Consider the following 22,924-nt stretch of genomic DNA (forward strand, 5'->3'; position numbering starts at 1 on the left):
TCTGTATGCCTTAACTTCAGAATAAAGTATCTCTCTTCTTATTGCTTGATTACCATGAAAACAAGCCATCATGTTCCTCTCCACTGCTGTTCTAGGATTTAAGATTAGAAGGCTAAAGAGAAAATGTGTTTTTGCTGTTTGCGGTTCTAGGCGCAAATTCTTGCCCTCACCCATGCTAGGCTGGCACTCCACACTGATCTATATCCCTAGCCCAAGAAAGTCAGTATTGGGGAGACTATTCCACTCACCCATACTGTAGACCTTCACATGCATCTGTCACGGGACGAAATGACCCATGTGATCTACACGGGGATGTTCCCTTTTGAGAAGTTACAATAACATCAACCTACTGAGGACTGTTCTAGAAAAGGAGCCCAGGCTAATGCTTCAACAACACAAGGAGACAAACCCTCCTTGTCCTTTCAACTAACCCCAGAAGACGACTTTTCCAGCTCTGTAAGCCAGCATCGTCTTTTCTCCAGTGAACAGAAGAAAACATTAGATGGGTACTGGGCCCCACCCAAAGTCACCCGGTACCACTTGCAAAGAGCTTCCTGTCAATGCCATGTCACCCCGAACTCCTCTGAATTTGGATTGGCCAAAAAACAAAAAACAAAAACCAACCAACCAACCACCACCACCACCACCATGTGAACTTTGAGCTTGGAGGATAATTCTAAACCCCAACTTATCCCAAATTCTCAGCCTCTAAAGCAATTCTTAGTGATTCTTGGTTCTCTGAATCCTACAGCACAACGGCAGTGGGTTCTACTCTACAGCTGGGTCTGCCTGACTTACATCCTTGGGTGTAGACTATTATCTCTAAAGACCCTCAAGGTAACTATGAAATTCAAAGACTGTTGTTGGAAACAGGATTTCACAATGCACCAGGGTTACTTAGGCCCAACAAAGCGGCTCTTACTTCATGTACATTTTAACTGTCTTCCCCACAGACTCCTTCAAGAAGTACTGTGGGAAACCTTCATGATTTTTCTTGTGATTTTTCTTTCAGCCTGGTTGATTTCTTTCTCCCCAGTTCACCTGTGCTCTCCAAACTGTATTTTCTTTATTAAAGATGATTTGATTTCAGCTTTTATTACATCTCACCCACCATGCTACTGAGAGTGAGACACACAGATGAAGATCGGAAAGGGTTCGATTTCATGAATCAGGTTTGCTTGGGACATGAAATTGGAGAAAAGAAAAGCTCATGAAATGTAGATAGGAAAATGAAAGGAACAAAGAAGTTATATGAAGAAACGAAAAATGAGCAATGAAGACAAACTAAGATGCAACTTTGGAAAAATAACAAGAAGTGCCAGGTTTATTCCAGGAGAGGCTGCTATGGGCTAGTTCTAGTTTGGGTCTGGTCTGTTCCTCAATGACTCCACATTAGAGGCTTGGTGTTCAGTAAGGCCTGGTTGAAGGTAGCAGGTCATGGGAGCATATCTGTGAAGGGGATTTGGGGACCGTGCCCTTTCTCCTTTCCCTCCCAGCTGCTGTGGTGTGAATGGCTTTGCTATATCGCACATATGCCTTCATGAAATCCACCCTCAATTCAGGCACGTGATAGGGACCAAGTTACCAAGGGCCTATAGTTCTGAAACAGAACCATTTGCAGACTCAATTTCTTGCTTCCACACTGGGTCCTTGACTGAGAATGGAGATTCGAGGAGCTGAGGCACGTCCCAGCTCTCCTACCCTACTAGAATTGCACTGGGATGTTTTTTCAGAAGGCTTTGCTCTAGATATTTGAGAGAAACTTGGGGTCTGTCCCTATTAGGTTTGTCCTTCTGGGGTTCAGACAGAGAAGTAACCATGAGTGTGACAGGTGAATGTGACTAGACAGCCAGACTCTAAGCATGGCATCAAGTCCACACACCACACCTGCCCCACCCACAGTGAAGAAATCCAAATCCTCCGCTACAACTGCCAGACTCCAAGCATAGCATCATGTCCATATACCACACCTACCCCAACCACAGTGAAGAAACAGGCTTCGGCTACTCTGCATCTTTCACATCCCTTGCTATAGTTTTTTTTTTTTTCACCGTGTAAAATAAACGCCAACTCTCAAAAGTAGGTGTAAAGATATGCATCAAATATTAGAGTTACCAGAATTTTAGAAGCAAGCCAGCAGAGTCCCTGGAAATCACCTAGATTCCTATCATCCAAGTCCTTGGAATTCATCCTTTCCCACAGTCACAGGGCTACTGAGTGTCAGGACTCAGGACCTTTAGAGCCTAGCCTGGCATACCCAAGGCAGCTGAAGGAAAACCCCAGGGGATTATCCCTTTGCAAAGCTGCAGGCCTCTTTGCAATTCATGGCGTGGGGTAACAACTATCCTAGAGCCTTGACAGCTCAGGTGGACCAGAGTTCCTGGCAATACAGTTTTTTTATGCAGTCCCTGACTTTCAGGTTAACAGAGGCTCAAAGACAGGGGCTCAGTACTTAACAGGCACAGGAAAGCTGAGCCTTTATTGATTACTTATTGGGAAGTACGTCCTTATAGCAGAGTGGTTGGGCATTAAGTGGCCTAAGAATACTTCACAAATGCAAGGTAGTATTTAAATCTGGCCATGGTATTTGAATTATACTAGATTTTTCAGTAGGCGTGGGACAATGAAACACTTGTGCAATAGCTGTGAGCCACACACCTCAGTAGACATGAGGGTGCACGTAAATCCACACAGGATCTCAGTATAGAAGACACTCATCATTTAGAGGTGAGGAGACAGACCCAGGGAGCTGAGGTCACTTAACTCCAGTGCTATTATTTCAAAACACCTTCATCTCTAAATCTCAGAGTATCAGAGCCCAACAACATGAAATCAAGCGGCTGACCTCTGAAAAAACAAATGCTGGATCACTGTTGTAGCATTCAGCATTAATTTTTCCAAGATTTTAAAGAAAGATATAGTTAGCACAAAACCCCTATGGAAATGAGCTTGCCAGATAACCTTACCTAACTCGAGGACTATCTAAGGGGTGACTAACCGGCTAGAATGCAGCTCGGGCTGGTCTGGCCTATTAAAGCTGTCAGCTAAGGTCCTGCGGATTTACTGTACATTCTTATTCCCACAACTCACATTGTGACGGTATCTGTTACTCCCTGGAAGAAAGCCAGCATTTCTGAGTACAACGTATCAGTCCTAACAGTGTGGATATTATTATTATTATTCCAGAGAGCTAGCCGAGAACTCAACAAGATCTTACAGTAATGACCAGGACTGGGAAATGAGACCTTTCTTTGGCACAGCAGGGAGAGAGCTTTTCACTGGGGCCATAAGAATATGAGATATGAACACCACTCTGTAAGCAGAAGATAAATGACTAGGGGGTCCATGCTCAACAAATCTGGGTCATTTTCTCTAAACACATGGAATTGCAGATTAATTTCACAGAAAACCTTATCATCTCGGGTTACAAGGTATCTGACTGGTCAGACATGTCTAGGTTCATGGCTGATGAAAGTTACACTCTTTTAGAGAAAGTTTTCTCCTCTCTGGTTCTACATGTGTTAAACTAGATCTGTGTAGACACACAGACACAGCATAATCAGATTCAAGACACTGTCATCACGGCGCCTTCTGGAGGGCTAGCATCCCCTCCTCCACCCACTCTACACAGTCTCCCTGGCAACCTTGTAAACCCACCAAGGACACGGGAGTGACATATGACTTTATCATCATCAGTTCATGAATACTTTTGGGAGGGTTTATTAATCATTTTTATTTTATGTGTAACAGTGCTTGCCTATATATATTAATTGAACGGGTCTGGTGCCCACAGAGGCCAGAAGATGGCACTGGATCCTATGAGATTGGAGTTATGACAGCTGTGAGCCACCATGGGGGTGGGGTGGGGTTCTGGGAATAGAGCCTGTGTCCTCTCCAAGAGCAGCAAGTGCCCCTAACTTCTGAGCTATCTTTCCTGGCTAAGAAATCTTTATGTTGTATCTGCTCTATAACAGTCGCTGTTGACACTGTGTAGAAACCCTATTGAAGAAAAAGACTAAAATGTTATCTTTGTGGATTGTACACACATTATCCCCCCCTAGGGTTTGTCCTGCCACCCTAGGTCCAACGTAGTGCCTGGAACACATAATGGGCTCACTTGGATTTCCTGAGGGGATCCGTCTTTCAGACACTAAAAACAGCAAGCTTGCATTTTCAAGACATTTTTGATGGTACTTCTAGGACTGTTAAGTTAGATGCTAGGGATCTTTATTTCTGCAAACAGGAGAATCAGAAGGCCTCCTCCCCTCCCCCGACAGTCTTAGCTTCTGACTTCAATCTCCTCCTCCGTTAATATTCGATTTGTGTGTATTTGGCTTCAGTTAAGTCACAGACATTGGCCTTGGAAGGATGGTGGGTTGGACTCCGCTTCACCGACCACCTTGAACGAGCCTCAATCTTCCTGTGACAGGTGCCATTGAGTGACCTAACAAGGGGCTGTGCAACCGTGGGAGCTTAGACACACTGCTTTGGATGGGTGGGTCCCTTCTTCCTCCCTCCTGCCTGGACGACATTTCTCTCTGGCCATTCTGTCAAAACCCTCAGTTTTCAGGTTCAGCTTCACTCAGGGTCTCATCTGTGAACTGCCCCTTGTGCAGAATCTGCTGCTCTGTCCTCTCTGCTCCGTTTATTTTGTTCAGTAAATCTATGCAAGTGCCTACTGTGCACCAGGCACCCATTCTGGACTAGGAATGCACCAGAGAACAACACATCTGTGCAAATGTGTAAATGTACCAGTGGGGTTTGTGCTGTAGCATGAATAAGGAAGCCCGCAAGTACAATAATACAAGGATTAATAGAAATACCCATGTTGGAGGCTCATGCCTAGAATCCTGACAAGCCAGGGGCTGGAGCAGGAGGATGGCAAGGTTGGGACTAGCCTGGACTTACTATTGAGTAAGCCCTTGTCTCAAAAGCCAGAAAAATGAGAGAGAGAGAAAGAGAGGGGGGGCAGGGAGGAGATAGAGGAGGAGGGGAAGAGGGAGAAGGGGAGGAAGAGGGGGAGGGGGAAGGAGAGGGGAAGAGGGAGAAGGAGGGGGAGAAGGGGAAGAGGGAGGAGGGGAATAAGGGGAAGAGGGAGGAGGGGAGAGGTAAAGAGGGAGAGAGAAAGGGAGAGGGAGAGAATATATATAAAACAAAAGGCAGTGAGGACGAAAGAAAAGGAAGCAATGGATGGAGGATGATAAGAGAAGCCCGTGATGCTGGGCAATGGAAGGTCCTGCAGCCTGCACACAAGGACCAAGCCTGTGGCCAGAGCATTTTTTTTTTTAAATCAAGATAGCTATAGTGTACCAGCAAAGCTGGCTGGGGCTAGGGTGTGTGGGAGGTCCAGGGAGGAACGCCATCCTTAGCACCATGGGAGCGTCTTCTGTGGGGGAACAATGACACGTGTGACTTGTTTTGAGATCTCTCTGGCTGTCGGCAAGTCTGTCCTACCTCTCTCCAGACTGAATCTGCACTATAGATCATGGGAGGAAGGAGATGCTCGACTCTTGTGTTTATCATGATCTGGTGCAGAGTGCTGTCCAGAAAAATCCTGGTCAAATCAACAGAGACAGTCTGTGCTGTCATGGCTGCAATTATGATTCTTCTTGTCTTTGCAGGGAGCCTCCCTCCCTCGCCAGCCGGCTGGGAACCAATTCTCTCTTCCCATTAGAATTCCTCTCAGGCTTCCCTGCCACTGTGGGCCTGTCATCTGACTTCCTGTCTCCCGGCCAGGTCTACTCCTGCCCTGTGGACTGAATTCTTAAAATCACTCCTCTGTATAGGACCCAGTGTGCCACTGGGTGGGCTGAGGACAGCGTGGGCTGGCAGACTGGGTCTGCAGAGCTTCTCTATTATACAGGGGTCCTGACCAACAGGCTTGTGCTGACTACTCCCCTGTGTGGTGTGTCACCAGCACACTACCCCAATCTGCTCAAATGTATAATGGGGGTAGCACTATCAGAACCCCCTTGGCTGTTATGCAGCTTTGATGAAGATTCAAGGTCATTAGCATGTGTGATCTTATTGAATCTACATGGAAATTCCTCAAAAGGGCTTTGCTCACCTGTAGACCATGTCTAACTTGTGCACAGAGATGGGATTGTGTGAATACTAAAATAGCTCAGAACACCTTGTTGTGGAATTACCCACCGTCTCAAGCTCTGCAGATGTCATCTCTCCCTGTCGCCCTGAGCCCGACTCAAAGGTGTTCCCCACCATGAATGCCTACCACAGGACAGCCAGGGACAGTGGGATACTCCCAGTTTTATATAGTCCACCTGGCTTCTGTTCCAAGTTCTGACTGACCCAATGTATATATTCATCAATCAATTGGCAAATTCAAGAGCAAAGGCGCAGCATGCACCAGTACCCCACTTCCAAGGCTTATTGACAACTTCCTGAAGTTTCTGATCAGTTCAGTTAGTGCCCTGCTGCTGGGTGGTGGCCTTACCTTGATTATTTTGCCCTTAGCTCCACCCCCAGGTCACTTTCATCTACCAACAGCATTTTGATGCTATGAAGCTCAATCCTTTTACCTCCACATTTAGCATTGGGATTCAGAGTGTGGGGTACAGGATCCCCACGGTGACAGGCAGTCACACTGCTGACACAGCACTTGTGTCACACAATAGCAACAGCGGAAGGGACGATAAAGAGATGAACACATATGTTAAAAGGCAGCAATTCATGGACCTTCTGTAGAAATGCTAAGTAGAACTTAAGAACAATGTACTGGGCTTGCGTGCTGGCGACATACCCCAGCCCTCTGGAGCTGAAGATACACATCTCCACTTACAATGTGGGCAGTGAAGGTGGTGGCTGTCTGCATGTGCGTGGTGACTTAACTGTGTGTCTTGAACTGCAAGTGCGTGGCTGGCCCTGCCATGGAAACATTTTCAAAAGTGTCTTATTAAGCCCCCAAATCTTTAAAATGTGCTTTAGTTAAAAATGAAGCAGTTACATAATTGGCTTCATTAAATCCAATTACACAATCAGTGTGGATTAAAAGAATGGAGTCAGAACATATAATTTCATAATTATAACACATAACAATAACGCAGGAGGAGATCTAGTTGGAAAATGGCACCGTCAAACCACACATAAACCTCAGACAATGTGATGTCTTCTGTGAACCCAAACACCCCCTGCCCTCGGGGGCTACCGCTCACAAATATGGTTTAACTAAACAAGATGGATTTCGAGTTGCAGACTGAAATCAACATGTGGAAAGTCATTAGTCTTTCCCGCTCCTTGTGTGGCTACAGTGGTGAGTGGTTAGCTTTCTTTTTCTCACAGGAAAGGCGATGCCACTTCTAATGGCTCGCCTTCAGGCTCAGCTTGACCGGATTTAGCATCACCTAGAGGACACACGGGCTGGGTGTGACACCTGTGAGGGCATTTCCAGAGGGACTTGTCTTGAGGAGGGAAGGCCCACCCCAGTGTGAGTCACCTCCTCATGGGCTCCTCATCAGCTGCAGACTGAATAAAGAGATTAAAGGGTGAGCAGAAGCCAAGCGCTTGCATCCTCCTGCCCCTGCTGCTGACTCGCCAAGTAAGTGGTCTCATGTACTACTGCTATCAAGCCATGCACGATCAACTACACTCCCTGAACCATGCGCCAACATAAACCCTTCCTCTCGTAAGCTGCTCTCTGGGCATTTAGTGAGAAACTCTTCCTTGTTGCTATCCATTCTTGAGACCAAGATAAACTGGAAGCTCCCCTTCCCCATTCATGTCCCTGTTCCCCTGCTGAGAGAGTGAGGTACCCTCCTGTGGATGTATGTGGGAGGCTGATGCTGGGCTGCAGCAGCACCAGGGAGAGGCCACCTTGAAAGACAGTGTGGGTGACATAATCCTGTGTGGTGGTATCTTCACCTTCTGGTTTTAAAGAGAGGAAACAGTGCTTTCAGGACGAGAAATTCAAATTTCAACCTCCTGTCATAACTATTCTGGTGCATGTTTCTATAAATTATATCCAGCTATTATATCCAGCTACCAGAGGGCTAAAACAAAATTATTCGTTCATTCATTTATTGGTTGTTTTGTTTATTCATTCAGCAAATGCTTTGAGCTTCCCTGAGGAAATGGCAACTCCTTCAGCTGTATACTAAACCTTTAGCACAGTTGCTAGCACGTTGGGGATAACCCATGTCTACTGAACTGCTTCTAATACCTATATCAGATATCAGCCACCCCAGTAGTATGCAGAAAAATGAACCACAACATGCCTGGTATGGCCTTCAGTGAACGTATAGTTGTGTGTATGTTCATTAAAATAGGTCATCACACTAACAAAAATGTTGAAATTTGGGAAGTACTAGTCATTTAAGAGTCGAAGGAGCAGACGGGATTAAAAGTGTGATATTTTATCAAGTGGCCTTAAAAGCCACAGTCACAGGACAAGTAACTAAGGGGTCCAAGGGGCAGACAGTGCCATCAGAGCACCATGAGACAGATAGATTCCCTGGATGCACAGGGACCTCCTTGCATGTGCAGTGCTGGTTTGTCAAATTAAATAGCGAGTATCACCAAAGACCCTAATGCATCTCTGCAATGACACTGAGTGTGGGAGAATGTCCCCCGTTGTTGGGGGGGGGGGTCAGCTAGACGCCTTACACACTTTGTCTAACAGTCTCTGTTCTGTTTGCTGCTCCTCAGACATCCTGTTACTTTGGGGTAAGAGGAAGAGCAAACAGGCTTCATGGTGCTCAAAGGCGGTTACCTAGAAAAGCTGCGGAGTTCCTACATGTTCACCCAGCTTGCTGAATTCTGCCTCTCGACCCCAGCTTTTCTTGGCTGCTCCAACTTTTTCCTTTCTCATATTCTGTCCCCACTGAACAGTAGTGCCAAGTGACACTCCTCCAATCACTGAGGAAGGTTTGCTTGCCAGGAGAAAATGTGCACACGTAACTTTGAGCTGCCAACACTTTCCTTAACCACATCCCAGAAGTATCTGCTTTGTCTGTGCCCTGGTTACTAAGACGCATGTTTCTAGGGTTCTCGTTAAGACAGACGAGGTCTCATTAATATTAGATAGATTCTGTCACTGGTAACATGTTTTCTGATTCTAACCCCAAGAAGCACTGTGAGCTCATGATTGAGATGTGGAATTGCATGTGCTAGATGCTCTCTGTAGGAGCTGTCTTGAGCTAATATGCCATCCCCCCCTCCTGTCCATTAAAATTCAGGGAAGAAGCCTGTTCTCTTAGAGTCACACAGCCAGGACAAGGCTTTTCCTGGCCTGAGCCTGTGGGCTCTTCTTATCTCTCCTGGGGTGTTCTGGAAAAGGGCTCTGACGTATGAAGGCATGGGCAGGACTATGAATAAGAACTGAGATACTAAGACACGCAAGAGGGATTGCCTGATAAAGTCGCTTGCTCAGAATGTGCAGGCTGAAGACGGTGATGGCGTGTGTTAGGTCTTCGCTGTGGATTTCTCTGCAGGGAGAGATTTCCATCTCACAGAATCCAGAGCTCACACCTGCCTCTCCCTTCTGGCTTCTTGTGGCCGTTGAACTCCAACACTGACATCCCAGCCCTGCCCTTGGGGCCTCTGAGGTCTTCTTACTCATCGGTTGTCTGTCTGTCTGTCTACAGTCTCCTAAGCAGAAGGTTTCCAGCCCTGCTTTGGCCTCTATCTCTTTCTCTTCACGCTGTCTCCCTTCACTCGCCTCACCTATCGGCTTTGATGGCCACCCTATGTGGGCTGTCACAGTAAGAACTGTTTAAGTTGCTACACTTGCCAGGGATAGTGGCTGCATAGGCCTGTAGTGCCAGCACCAGGGGAGTGGAAAAAAGGAGGATCATGAGTTCCAGGACAACCTGGATGACAAAGCAAGGCCTCGTCTCAAAGCAACACATTCGAGGGGATCAATCACCAAGAGCAGCAGTCCATGTACCAGCGCTGTACCAGGCAGGGCTGCTGGGTCCCTGCAGAACACTGTTGTCTGTGGGGAGAACACAGCAGTTTCTCCACTTTGCATGATGGTGAGAGGTAGATTCGGGACTCACTCACAAGCCCCAGGGCCCCTCAGCAGAGCAGGTAGGTCTGGCCCTCCTCCCCTCCAGTTAGGTCTGGCCCTCCTCCTCCCCAGTCCTCCCATGGTGTCATCTCACTCTCTCTTACTGCTAGACACCATCTGTGTTTTTATCTTCTCCGTTCCCATGAGCTTGCACCCCTGCCTGATGCTATGCTAGGCCACACTATCCCCTTGACAATAACAATCAGTGGATTTCTGTTACTTGTGAACCCACACTCAGATGCCAACATTTGTTGCTCAGCTGGCTTTCTGCCATCTCTCAGAACTTCCTATAAGTGAGTCACAGTCATGAACAGTGAGACTGGGGAACTAAGGAGGCCCTTAGTGGTGATTGACCTTGACTGTCAATTTCATTGGGCAATTAGACCACCAGGCTCTGACCCGATGAGTGGATTAATACACTGGTGGATTTGCTATCTGAGTAGACTATTGGAAGGTGAGGTCTCATGGGGAAGAATAGGTTACTGGGGCATACCCCTAGGGTCTCCATCTTGCCCTGGTCCCTTCCTGTTCTCCTCTGCTTCTTGTGGGCCAAGCTGTAGACAGCTCTGCTTTCTGTTGGCCATTAGGTGAGCAGCCTCCTGTGTGATACACCACTGCTAGGATTCCTTGCTTTGCCCTGGGCCTCAAATACAGAGCCAGGTGGTCATGGACTGAACCCTCAGAACCACGAACAAAACAAACCTTTCAGTTTTAGATGATGGTTCAGTAGGCAAAGTGCTTGAAAGCATAAGGCTAAAGTTTGTATCCTTAGCATCCATGCAAAAGCCAGGCATGGCAGCACAGCAATTCCAGGGCTGGAGGGGTAGGGTGGAGATGCGTAGGTGCTTGGAGCTCACTCAGCCAATCTCACTATGATGGTGAACTCTAGGGTCATAGTCACTTTTCTGTTCTTGTGATTAAGTCAGCATGACCAAAGCAACTTATAGAAGAAAAGGTTTACAGGGCTATGGAACCACAGGGTTAGAGTCCATCAGCACTGTGGTGGGGAACATGGCAGCAGGCATGGTGCTGGGAGCAGCAACTGAGCACTCTCCCAGAGATCCACAAGACAAGGCAGAGAGAGTTAACCAGGAAGGGTGCCAGCTATCAAAACCTCAAAACCCACCCTCAGTGACACACCTCCTCCAACAAGGCCACACCTTCCAATCCTTCTCAAAACAATTCCACCAACCGCAGATCGAGAGTCAAGCATATGAGCTGGGGATGGGGGCATTCTCATTCAAACCACTACATCTAGATTTGATGAAAGACTCTGTCTAAGAACAAATATAATGTAGAGAGTGACACATTTAGATGCCTGGTGCCAAGTTCTGGCCTCTACGTGTGCAGGCATGTGCACATACACCAACACACCTACAATCCCCTACCACATGTCAGTGCACGGGCTCACGCACACCCCCTACACAACACACACACACACACACACACACACACACACACACACACACACACACATCTTTCTTCCTTTGAGTTTTGTCAGGCATTTGTCACAGTGATGGTGAGAACTAACTAATACCTCTGAGGGTCCAAGTGACTCACTTCCAGCTGCTGTTCCAGCTGCTCCTTTCAGGAACTCATGGGTCAAGCAGACAAACCCCATCTTCACAGTCCTGCCCTGTGTATCACTCCTCGGGTCACACAAACACAACACGTCTAGGACACACAGACAGAACAAATTCTGCCATGTATATTTATCACTCCTCAGGACACACAGACAGACACCTCCCATCACCTTTCTGCACTGGATATCACTCTGTGACTCTCAGCCTCTACAGATTCTCACCACATGACTGGGCAAACCTGGCACACTCACTTTCAGTTGGTTGTTCCTCAGAACCGAGCTCTGAGTTCTACTGAAGAGGGAGGTATCATTCTTTACACTGCATCCTCTGAAAGATTTCCATGCAAAAGAAAGATGCTGAGCTAGAAATGGTCAATTTATACCCAGCCCTCTGGAGACACATGGCTACTGACAGGAAGGCAGGCAAATCAGCACTGTGGCAACCTATACTTTTACTAAGACAACACCCAGATAGATGAACAGATGGATGGATATATTGATAGATAGAAGGTGTGTGTGTGTGTGTACATACTCATTCAGATAGATGGATAGAAGATGGATGGATTGGTAGATGATATAGATGATAGGTGGATGGAGAGATAGATTGGATGGATGGATGGATTAGATGATTGATGGTTGGATCAATAGATGATAGATGGGTGGATGATGGATGGATGGACATGCTGTGACCAGTATTGTGTTTTTGTTTCTTTAAATAGGTGACCTATTCCCTCAGGGTCAAGTCTAGAAACACTCTCCTTACCCCATTCCCTTACCTCCTTCTGTTTCCTTTGCCTCCCTTATCTCACTCTTTACCCCTCTCTCCCACACAGGTGCTGAGCAAACACTACTCTTAGGACTGAGCCCAAGGGCCAGTCGGATGTCCTATAATACCAGAAGGCAGCGCTCTCTTCACCAGCTCCCTTAGAACAACACATTCCCAAACACAGGACTTCTTGAATTATTAGTTCTGGAAAACTCAAGGAATCTCTTGAAACATAATTCCTTTGTTTACAAGTAACAATGTCAAGGTTCCAGCTTCGGAGCCTGAGAGATCCAGTAATGGGACCCAGTGATGATTAAGTGTCTCGGGAAGCTTGGGGACAGGGTTATGGGGTCAGAGGTCAGAGACATCAACGGGAAGCTCTTCACTACATCAACGGGAAGCTCTTCACTACACAGATTACCACTGGAAGGATGCTATCTATGCACCAGGGACAGATTTGCTTAGATAAGAAGGGTGACGACAGCAATGTGGAAAATGTCCAGTGATTGACAGGCATATTTAAAGGCTCAAATCCAGGGCTAGAACACTTCTTGTCTGAGAGGAAGGTAGGGGAGACAAGGATGCGATGGGCCTCTGAGCTGTGATCTGGTCACAGCTTGGGAATCAGAACCAGGCAAGGCAGCCTTACTCACCGTGATCATCTGAGCCACGTAGCTCTCAGGCCCTGTGTATTCTGTCGGGTCCTTCACCTTCACCAGGACGATGAAGTACAGGTAATGCCACATGTTGTGCTCTGACTTGATGTGCTCCTCAAAGGACACTGTCTTGTTATCAAACTTGTCTCTCTCCAGGCCTGCAAAGCACAGCAAACACTGTGTAGGTCACCTTTCTCTTAATCAGGACTTCTTAGCATAAAGATCAGACACAGCCATTATTGAAAATCAACAACAAGCCTGTTTTCTGGGGAAGCGTGCCACTTTAAAATGTTTCTATAATTGAAAGCAACAGTATACAAAAGCTCTAGGTAGAAGAGGCTGCGGTTTATAGACTCGCTCCCAGTGAACATCTGTGCTCTCCCCATGGTCCTAGGGAATGTGCAGTTCTATCAGGTATGAGAGGGGCAGGTCATCTAAGGGTAGTCATAGAAAAACCATCCGACTCAGCCAGAACAAAAGTGTAGTGGAGAGAGGCAAGAGCCATCATTCAGAAAGAGTGATTTTGGGATTGGGAGATGACTCAGGAGGTAAAAGCATTCGTCACCCAAGCCAGGTGACCTGGGTTTGATTCCTGGAATCCATGAACAGTCAAGTTCAGTAGAGTGATTCTGTAGCTAGCATACCTCCTGTGAGACAGGAAGCAGAGCCAAGAGAACTGCTTGGACGCTCACAGGCTTCAGAAACACAGAAGAGACCTTTCCTCAAAACAAGGCAGAAGGCAGGAAGTGACTCCAGAGTTATCTTTTGATCTGCACATGTATTGTACTTTGGTGTGTGTATGTCTGTACTGACACAGGCCAGTGCACATGCACGCAGACACAAGTGTGCTCGCGCACACAGGCATACACAAAGATTTCAAAAACAAAAAATACTGGCTCATCATGGTGGAAAAACAAAAGAGATTCCTTTCTATTTAGGCCTTGGGTTAAAGGAAGGCAACTGAGCCATGTCTTTAGAGTCACTTAGAACCAGCAAAAGCCTTCCACCCGAGACAGCCATCATGCAGGGACAAGGACACTCCTCTGGGCCCCTAGACCACCATACTTGGGGAAGTTGGGGATGGGTGGCCACTTCAGTTAGAGTCACTACTGCTGTGATGAAACACCATGACCAAGAGCAAGTTAGGGAGGAAAGAAAGGTTCATCTGGCTAACACTTCCACACCAAGTCCACTAATGAGGGAAGCCAAGGAAAGAACTCAAACAGGACAGAAACCTGGAGGCAACCGCTGATCCACAAGCCATGGAGGAGGGCTGCTTATTGGCCTGCTCACTCAGCCTTTTTTTCTTTCTTTTTTTGTTTGTTTGTTTTTTTGTTTGTTTGTTTGTTTGTTTGTTTGTTTTTTGAGACAGGGTTTCTCTGTGTAGCCTTGGCTGTCCTGGAACTCACTCTGTAGACCAGGCTGGCCTTGAACTCAGAAATCTGCCTGCCTCTGCCTCTGCCTCCCAAGTGTTGGGATTAAAGGCGCCACCACGCCAGGCTCTTCAACCTGCTTTCTTAATAGAACCTACGACCACCAACCCAGGGATGACCCTGCCCACAATGAGCTGGGCCCTCCCCATCAATCACTAATTAAGAAATGACTACAGACTTGCCTACAGCCTAGTCTTATGGAGGTGTTTTCTTAGTTGAGGTTCCTTCCTTTCAGCTTGTGTCAAGTTGACATAAAACTAGCCAGTACAATTGACCCCTTGTCACCTTGACACACAAACTCACCACTGTAAAGTCATAACCTTTCTTGTTCATCCCCAAGATTACACATTAACTAGTATAAATGTCACAGTATAAGACGTTTCACAGACTTGAAAGTCCCACAGCCTTACAAATTCAAATACTTTAAAGTTCAACATTTTTTAATAAAAAAATTCAAAGTCTCTCAAGTGTAGTCAGGCTCCTATAACATAAAAATAATAATAATAAACTAAATACTTTCTTATTTCAAGAGGGAAGAGTCAGAGCCCAGTCATAATCAGATCAAAGCAAAATCAAGCTCCAATAGTACACATGACTCCGTGTCCAGCATCTGGGACTCATTAATGATCTTCTGGGCTCCTCTAAGAGGCTTGGGTCACTTATCTGGCTCCACCCTCTTCAGCACATACAGCTAGCCTTCTAAGCTTGGGCAGGCCCCAACCTACTGCTGCTGCTGTTCTTGGTGGTCATCCCATGGTAATGACATCTCCAAAATGCTGGGGTTTCTGCTGCAACTGGGCTTCACTTTCACCAATAGCTTCTCCTGGGCTCTCTTTATGATGTCAAGCCTCTCTTCTCTGCATAATCCCTTAAATCCTGGGTCTTCAACTACTACTGAGGCTGCACCTTCACAAATGGCCTCCTGACCTAGCACCAAGCCTCAGCCGCTTCTCATGACCCCTTCGTGCCTTCAAAACTAGTAGCACTTGAGTGACTCATACACCACCAACCTTGGCTGCCAAGACGAGGTACACCCTTGGCTATCTCTGAAACGCAGCTTCTGTGTGCTGACTCTCATGAAACACTTCCCAGAAGATCTCACCTGAGTGATGCTGGTCCCTTCTCAATCACTGCTATTGTCTCAGCTCCAGCTAACCAGCATCAATTGTCAGCAAAGGTTTCACTTGTGTGGTGCTGTCCCCTGTTAACCACAGCTGTTGCTTCAGCCCCAGCTAACCAGAACCACAGCATCTTAACGCAAAAACAAACAGACTATGGTCTTTGAACTCCCCTTTGGAAGATCACAAGCCAGGCCTCCATCTTCTGCACTGAGTTCAACATTTTTGTCTTCTAAGCTCCTACAGAACATCCCACTGAGCTCTCAACACTCAATGGCTTTTGTAGACTACAAAGTTCTAAAGTCCTTACACAATCCTTCCCCAAACACACTTATGGCCTATTTAGTAACCCTGCTGCTGTGATAGAACACTGACCAAAGCAATCTGGAGAGGAAAGGGTTGATTCGGCTTCCACACCATTGTCTGTCATTGAAGGAAGTCAGGGCAAGAACCTGGAGGCAGAACCCGATGGAGAGGCCATGAGAGGTGCTGCTTTCTTATAGAACCCAGGAGCACCATCCCAGGGATGGTACCACCCACAATGAGCTGGGCCCTCCACGTCAATCACTAATTAAGAAAATGCCCTGCAGGCTTGCCTACACCCCCATCTTATGGAGGTTTTTTTTTTTTTTTTTTTTTTTTAAGTTGAGGTTCCCTCCTCTCAGATTCTAGCTTATGTCAAGTTGAGACAGAACTAGCCAGCACACCGAGCCACATTTCCAGCTTCTGGTGGAATTGTGGGAAGGATCTAAGTAGTCACATTTTCCTCTTGAAGCGAGAAGCTTATTAGAGAAAGTGAATAGGGATGAAGAGAAACATCTGTGGAAAACTGCGTCCTACCGGTGTGGGGATGAGATGCCGGGGTTGGGTTTGCCCTTGATGTTCACATACTGGGGAAGGAGTCAGCAGACTGAATTTCCAATCCTGGCTACTCCTTCTCTGGGCATGGTTCAAAAGCCACTTAGGCATAAAGTTACAAAAGAAATACATTTTAAGATATCTGTCCCCAATGGATGAGCTGACTTTTTAAAATTATGTTATTGGATTTTTTTAATGAAGATGGTATAAAACCCAGCTGTGCCTCCTTTCCCTTGACCAATGCCACAGTGAGCTCTAGCCACCACCACCCCGCCCCCCACACACAGCCTTCATCTCTTTACTTCGAGGCCACTTCATCATTGTCTACATCATAAGCCTGGGGAATCACCCTGACATCGCTCTGCTTCTCACACTCCATGCCCAATGCACGCTGAAATACTTGTTCTTTGTTTTCCTTCAGCACGTATTCATGTCTGTGTTGAACACTTACTCTGCTGATGCAGTCCCTTATATGTGGATCATCTCACTGGCTGCCTGGACATGCCTGTGTCCCCTGTGCCCTCTTCTCTCAGCACAGACGCTAGAATGACTTGGAAAGCCTGACCAATGATGACCGTCCTTGACTATGGCCCTTGCAGCAACCCTGCACAATAGCCTGTAAGAAGGCCTTACATAAGCATTAAGTAAACTGTATGTCAGGTAAACTATCGACATCTAGTTACAGCTGAATTCCATGTGGGCAGTGTGATAATCATGCACACATGTGCTTGTGTGTGTGAGCATGTGTGCTAGTGCACGTGTATGTGCTTCTCTCTCACTCTCTGACCTATGCACATGAGACAGGTTCTCATATCGAGGCTGGAAATAACAGGCAGCTAGCAACCTCCAGAGATGCTCATGCCTCTGCCCCCACGAGGCTGGAGTTAACAAACCTGTGGAGGCTGCTCAAGGCTCTCATGCTTGAAACCTTGCCCACTGAACTATCTCCACAATTTCTGATTGATTAAAATTTGATTGGGTTAAATGATACCTTTGTGCATGTCCATGAGGCTATTTCCAGAGATGGCTAACTGATATGGGAAGACTGCCCTGTATGTGGGAGACACCACCCCACAGGCCAGGCACAAAGGACAGACAAGAGGGAAAAAGAAAGCCAGCTGAGCACCAACATCATCTGCTTTCTGCTTCCTTATCTACCAAGATGCGAGCAAGCAGCCCCTTGAATTTGGGCAGGATATGGTCCACGCCAAGGCCTTGCCTCCCTCAGACTCTGGCAGGCTATGGTCCAGGCCAATGCCTTGCCTGCAATGAAGGTGTGTCTTCTGTACTTTCTGAACTATGAGCTCGGATAAACTCCTTCTTTACAGAGGTTTTGCCTGGTGCTCATTCCTAGAGATGAGAACATTAAACACAATGGAGACTTTAGTTTGCCTGTGTCTCATGCAACATTTATGTTCTAACTCCCATGTGGCCTGGCCCACTGAGGCTCTCATCTTGCCTCCTTGCCTCTACCCCCTTGCTAGTTCCGAGGCAGTCATGCTGGCTTCTTGCATTCTACAGTCAGACTCCTTCATCAAGGGCTGTGGCTAGGCAGTTGTCTGGCTGTGAAACTCTTTCACTGTGTGTTCTTGGTTATCTCATCTGGGAACATTGCTGTTGAACCCTCACAGATGACAATGCCATTCCTCACACAGCCAATCCCTTCCTATCCTGCTGGCTCGCAGGCTCCTTGTCACTCTTCCCTCCCATCCTGTGTTGCTTATCACATCCAATCAGACTGACAACAGCTGTGCCAATGTTGTTAAGTTGCGCTGGATCTCAGATCCAAGGTAATAGAAAAAGCCATGATTGCTAAGGAGAGCGTACTGCAGGCCAGCACTGATGGAAGGAATGTGCTTACCGGACATCTGCATGTACATCTACATTTATCAGTTTCTCCTCTCATTTTATTTCTGTTTGTGAGACAGTATCTCACTACTTAGCCCTGGATGGCTTGAAACTTGATGTGTAAGAAAGGCTGGCTTCAATCTTATAATCTTAATGCTCCGTTTCCTGATTGTAAGCACGTGCTACCAGGCCTGTTCTGGTAGTTATTATTTACCGTGTGTTTTCTGACTACAGATATTTGTCTCCAGGGAGGATTAGCTGAGGGGTGAGGAAATACCCTAAGTGTGAATGGCACCACCCTAAGCTTGGGCTGGAGTCCTGGGAGGCCAGATGACCACATCTGCCGCCCCTTCTCAGTCTACTGAGATATAAGCAAGAAGACCTCCACAGCCACCATGGGCTCTTAGGTGCCAGCACCACTGCCACACCTCCCTGCCATGACGGCCTGTACATCTCCTGGAACGTGAGCCAAAGGAAACCCCTCCTCCTCAGGCTGCTTATGTCAGACTCTGTCAGTCACGAGAAAAGTGTCTACCACAGACTGGAGCCTTCAAAGCATCAGGCTGGTCATAGAGACCAGATATCTTGACTGAATCTTCACAACAGGCAGAGGCAGAGAGCAGATCAGTGTAACCCAGGGCACAGGGTGACAGGAGGCTGCTGGGAACACGATGGATAAAGGCTGAGGAGTGCCACTGGAAGGGGCAGTAAATATGTCCTAAAATGGATCCCGATGTTCTATACACAGTTCTGAATATATTAAAGGCATTGAACTGTAGACATCAAGTGGGCGAGCCGTAAGGTGTGTGAATTCCATCTCCATGCAGCTATTAGCAAAGGAAAGTATTAAAGTAAAATCCCCCAGAATTACATTCAAGCTTCTCCTGTTTGCAAAGTAATAAAATAATAATGTTAAAGTAATGGTTTTATCATAGCTTAGCCTACAACGTGGTAGTGGAAGCAGGAGACTCATGCTGTGTACTAAAGCCATAGGCATGGCCAAGGGGGCTTAAAGGGGGACAAGATGATACACAGCTCCAAGGACTTCACAGACTCTTAGAAGGAAGAGGTAAATGCTTGTAAAAGCCTCCAGAGTTTTATCGAGCACCTATTTCTGCTGACAAGCACAAAGCCATCCAAATAGTGTAGCATCCAACATGACGTTTATACTCATCAAGAAACAGACCCAGCTTGGTCCAAGTTAACTCCTCCAGTTGTGGGAAGAATCAGCAGTGAATAAAACCAGTCCTGACTCTAAAGGGCCACGAGGGCAGAAGAGTCCCTATGGGGAAGCTGAGGTGAAGGTAGGTGGCCCAGTGTGGGGAGCCTCATTCCGCTGCTGTGGCACTCAAAACAATAAATGGGACACACATAAAGAGCTAGAGAGCGTTACATTCAAAACTACACTTTCCCTTCTTGCTTCAGACTTCCAGGCAGAGACAGCAGCTTCAGAATTATCCGTGAAGTGCGTCTCACACAGAAATTAGGAGACAGTAGAAGGGAACAGCTGGAAAGGGCAAGGAGCCAGGACAACAGAGGAGAATCATGACAGGGTGCCATGCTGCCTTCATCCTCACAGGTTCTGCTCTCTGTGGTGTGGTGTGGCATTCAGTCCCAAGGGCAGCCATAACAGTCCTGGTCATTACCACCCAGACTGGCCTTTGTTCCCAGGTTCTATTTCCACATCTACCTGCCTGGTAGAGAAACCCAGGTGTGTGTGTGTGTGTGTGTGTGCTGGTATGCACATGTATACAGGTGCCCACAAGGGCCAGAAGAGGGCATGAAAATCCCCAAGCTGATGTCACAGGTACTTGTAAGCCTGTAATGGTTGGGATGAGTGTATGACAGCCCAGATGCTAGGACCCACAGTCCAGTGTGCAAGCTTAGTGTGTGCTCTTCACTGCTGTGACATCACTCTTATCCCTAATTTACATCATTTTCCTTTGGTCAAAGGGATCAAACTTGCGCTTTCACACATAGTAGCCAAGTGCTTAACCAAAGTTTCAATCTTATTTTAAATAGAAACACTAATTTGCTTTACTTAAAGATATTCTACTTGTTGTAATATAAAAATCTGATAAGATTGAGTTACCAAATGACCCCCCCCACCCTGGCTTTTGAATAAGCATGGAGCTTCCAGAAAATCACTATTGACTTGGTTGATCTAATATCACCCTGAACTTATGGACACATCACATGTATCCCCAAGGGAATGTCATGACACTGAGACAATACCCACTGGGTGGCAAAAATTGAAACTATCTGTAATCATCAGACCTGGGCTTAGTGTGTATACCAGTGTGCTGTATACGGGCATGTGTGTGCAGATGTGAGTGAGGCAGAGGTAGATGCCACGTGTTTTCTCAATGGCTTTTCTACTTTGCTTGTGATCTGACTGGATGGCCAGCTAGCCCCAGGATTCTGCCTCTCCTCCTAAGTAGGATCACAGGCTCACACTGCTGGGCCCAGCTTTCCACATGTGTGCTGGGCATTTGAACTCAAGTCTCCATGCTTTGGTGGCAAGCACTTCCCTGAGCTATCTCCCTAGCCTGCACCTAGGTTTTTGATAGGGAATACAGATCAACTCAGTGTTGCTCTGCCTTACTTTCCTTGCGTAACTGACAGGTCCTACAAGTGTAGAGACAATGTAGATGTGGGGCTGATTTACTGTCTAGTCATCATCAACAAATACTGACGAATGAGACCCATGCATGAAATGGAGGTATAATGGTTATGACATGGGCCTATGTCTCTCAAAGAAGAATACTTGGCTTCAGTGAGCCTCACCTTCGCACAGTGCTAGGAGATTTTATAAACAAGATCTTTATCATAGCCAACGCACCACCAAAGCATGGCCATAGAGTCTCCTTATACCAGAGGAGCAGAGAACAGCTCAGAGTAAAATGCTTGGCCAAGGTTACATAGTCAGGGTGCGGGACTGTGGGAGACAATGTCTACCTTCCTAGGGAGTTCACATGGCCTCTACAGCGTGAGGGTGCATGGCACCGGGCAGAGGCAAATGACAGTCATTCAGGAGCCCCCATGTTTACCATATGGGTTTGGAATTTCAACCAGAACACTCTCCCACTACTGTGAATACACTAGAGTCCAGGATGTGAACAGTAAGGAATGCACATGGACTGAGATTTGAAAGATTAATGAGAGAAAAATGGATACAAATGCACTAAAGAAAGGGAGGAAGGGGGGAAGTGGAGGAGGAGGAGGAGAAGCAGGGGGGAGGAGGAAGAAGAAGATGGGAGGGGGAGGATGACAGAAGGAAGAGAAGGAAGCAAAAGAGGAATGCGAGAGGGGGAGGGGGAGGGGGGGGAGTGGCCCAGATTGTCAGGTGTCTTAATGTCAGGAAAACTGGAACTTTACAGCTATGGATGACACCGTGTTATTGATGAATTTTATACTAACCCCCTTTGGAAAAGTTATTCTCGTATCACTGAGCAGGCTCAAGGTGTGGCTGTGAAAATTCATGGCAGGATGTGATGTGAGAACAGATCTATTAGCCCCGGGTAGCTGGAGTCTTTGTTGGAAGGAGAGAGACAGAGAGGCTGACGTGAGAGAGAACTTCCAGCCCTGCTTACTAAAGGCAGATCTACTTGCAATACGTCAGTCAGGATCCAGAGATAAGGCAGAAGAAGAGGGAGAAGACACGGAACACTGGGATTGGGCTGGGCCCTTGTGGTTGCCTGAGGCTCCACCAGCTTCACGGTCCAGTAAACACAGAAGTAGAGGATGAAGCCTAAAGAGTGTGGTGCTGGTGATGTGCACTTGGCAACCTGGTGTGGGGAGAGGCTGCAGGGAGTGGGTGGGGTCAGGGGTGTGGGGAGAGGTTGCAGGGAGTGGGTGGGTGAGGATGGTGGCAAAACCCCCTCTAAGGAGCTGGCATGGAGAATAGAACACCTCTTCGAGCCAAAGACACAGATGAAGAGGATGTCCTTTGGGAGGCTGAAGGCTGCTGAGAGATGCCAAAGGAAAGCAATGCACAAACAATTCTCTTAGAGAAATGAAAACAGTCATACATTTCACACAGAGAAGAGAGAAATTAGAATGTGGGCTTTTCTCCCCCAAAAGGCCTGGGGTCTGTTTCTCTCCTTGGATCAAAGAACCATCCCTTCAGGTCCCCAACTCCTTTCTTTTCCCAGCTCCTGAGTAGTGGCAGGTCACTCAGGTTTTATCACCCGGACCTGACTTTCCCTCATCCAGTCTAGACATGGGCGTGAGATCCTTCTTCAGGCTCAATTTCCTTCTAGCAAATCTGTACTCAGTGTTGGGCAGCCTGCTCTGCCTAAACCACCAAAGCATCCCAAGTGACAAACCCAAAGGACAGGGCCTTCCACCCACTCTGCTGGCCTGCCTTGCTCTGACAGAGCTGGTCACAAATTACATGTATATATGTATATACATGTAATACATGTACCTGTGTGTGTGTGTATACATGCACACATGTATACATGAGAGAGGGTGGGGGAGGGAGGAAGAAGAAGAGAAGTAGGAGAAAGAGTAGGAGGAGGAAGAGGAGGAAGAAGAGGAGGAGGAAGAGAAGGAGGAACAGGAAGAAGAGGAGGAGGAAGAGAAGGAGGAACAGGAAGAAGAGGAGGAGGAAGAGAAGGAGGAGGAAGAAGAGAAA

General features: G+C 47.1%; 1 protein-coding gene and 1 long non-coding RNA gene across 6 annotated transcripts in view; one reads left to right on the forward strand and one right to left on the reverse strand.

The window, feature by feature from the left end:
- Positions 1 to 22,924, reverse strand: part of Itpr2 (inositol 1,4,5-triphosphate receptor 2) — a 393,960-nt gene that overhangs the window by 22,785 nt on the left and 348,251 nt on the right. For all 3 annotated transcript variants that reach the window (NM_010586.2, NM_019923.4, XM_017321411.2), the window contains one exon: positions 13,026 to 13,186. In NM_010586.2, the coding sequence (NP_034716.1) occupies positions 13,026 to 13,186 (161 nt within the window). The remainder of the gene's footprint in view (positions 1 to 13,025; positions 13,187 to 22,924) is intronic.
- Positions 13,019 to 22,924, forward strand: part of Gm35768 — a 45,165-nt gene continuing 35,259 nt past the window's right edge. For 2 of the 3 annotated variants that reach the window (XR_003956373.1, XR_003956375.1), the window contains exon 1: positions 13,022 to 13,106. This is a non-coding gene — a long non-coding RNA (predicted gene, 35768). Of the gene's footprint in view, positions 13,107 to 22,924 lie in introns of all 3 variants that reach the window. The other variant, XR_869618.2, reaches the window with a different exon arrangement.

The sequence above is a fragment of the Mus musculus genome, chromosome 6, assembly GCF_000001635.26.
Source record: "Mus musculus strain C57BL/6J chromosome 6, GRCm38.p6 C57BL/6J".
NCBI lineage: Eukaryota > Metazoa > Chordata > Mammalia > Rodentia > Muridae > Mus > Mus musculus.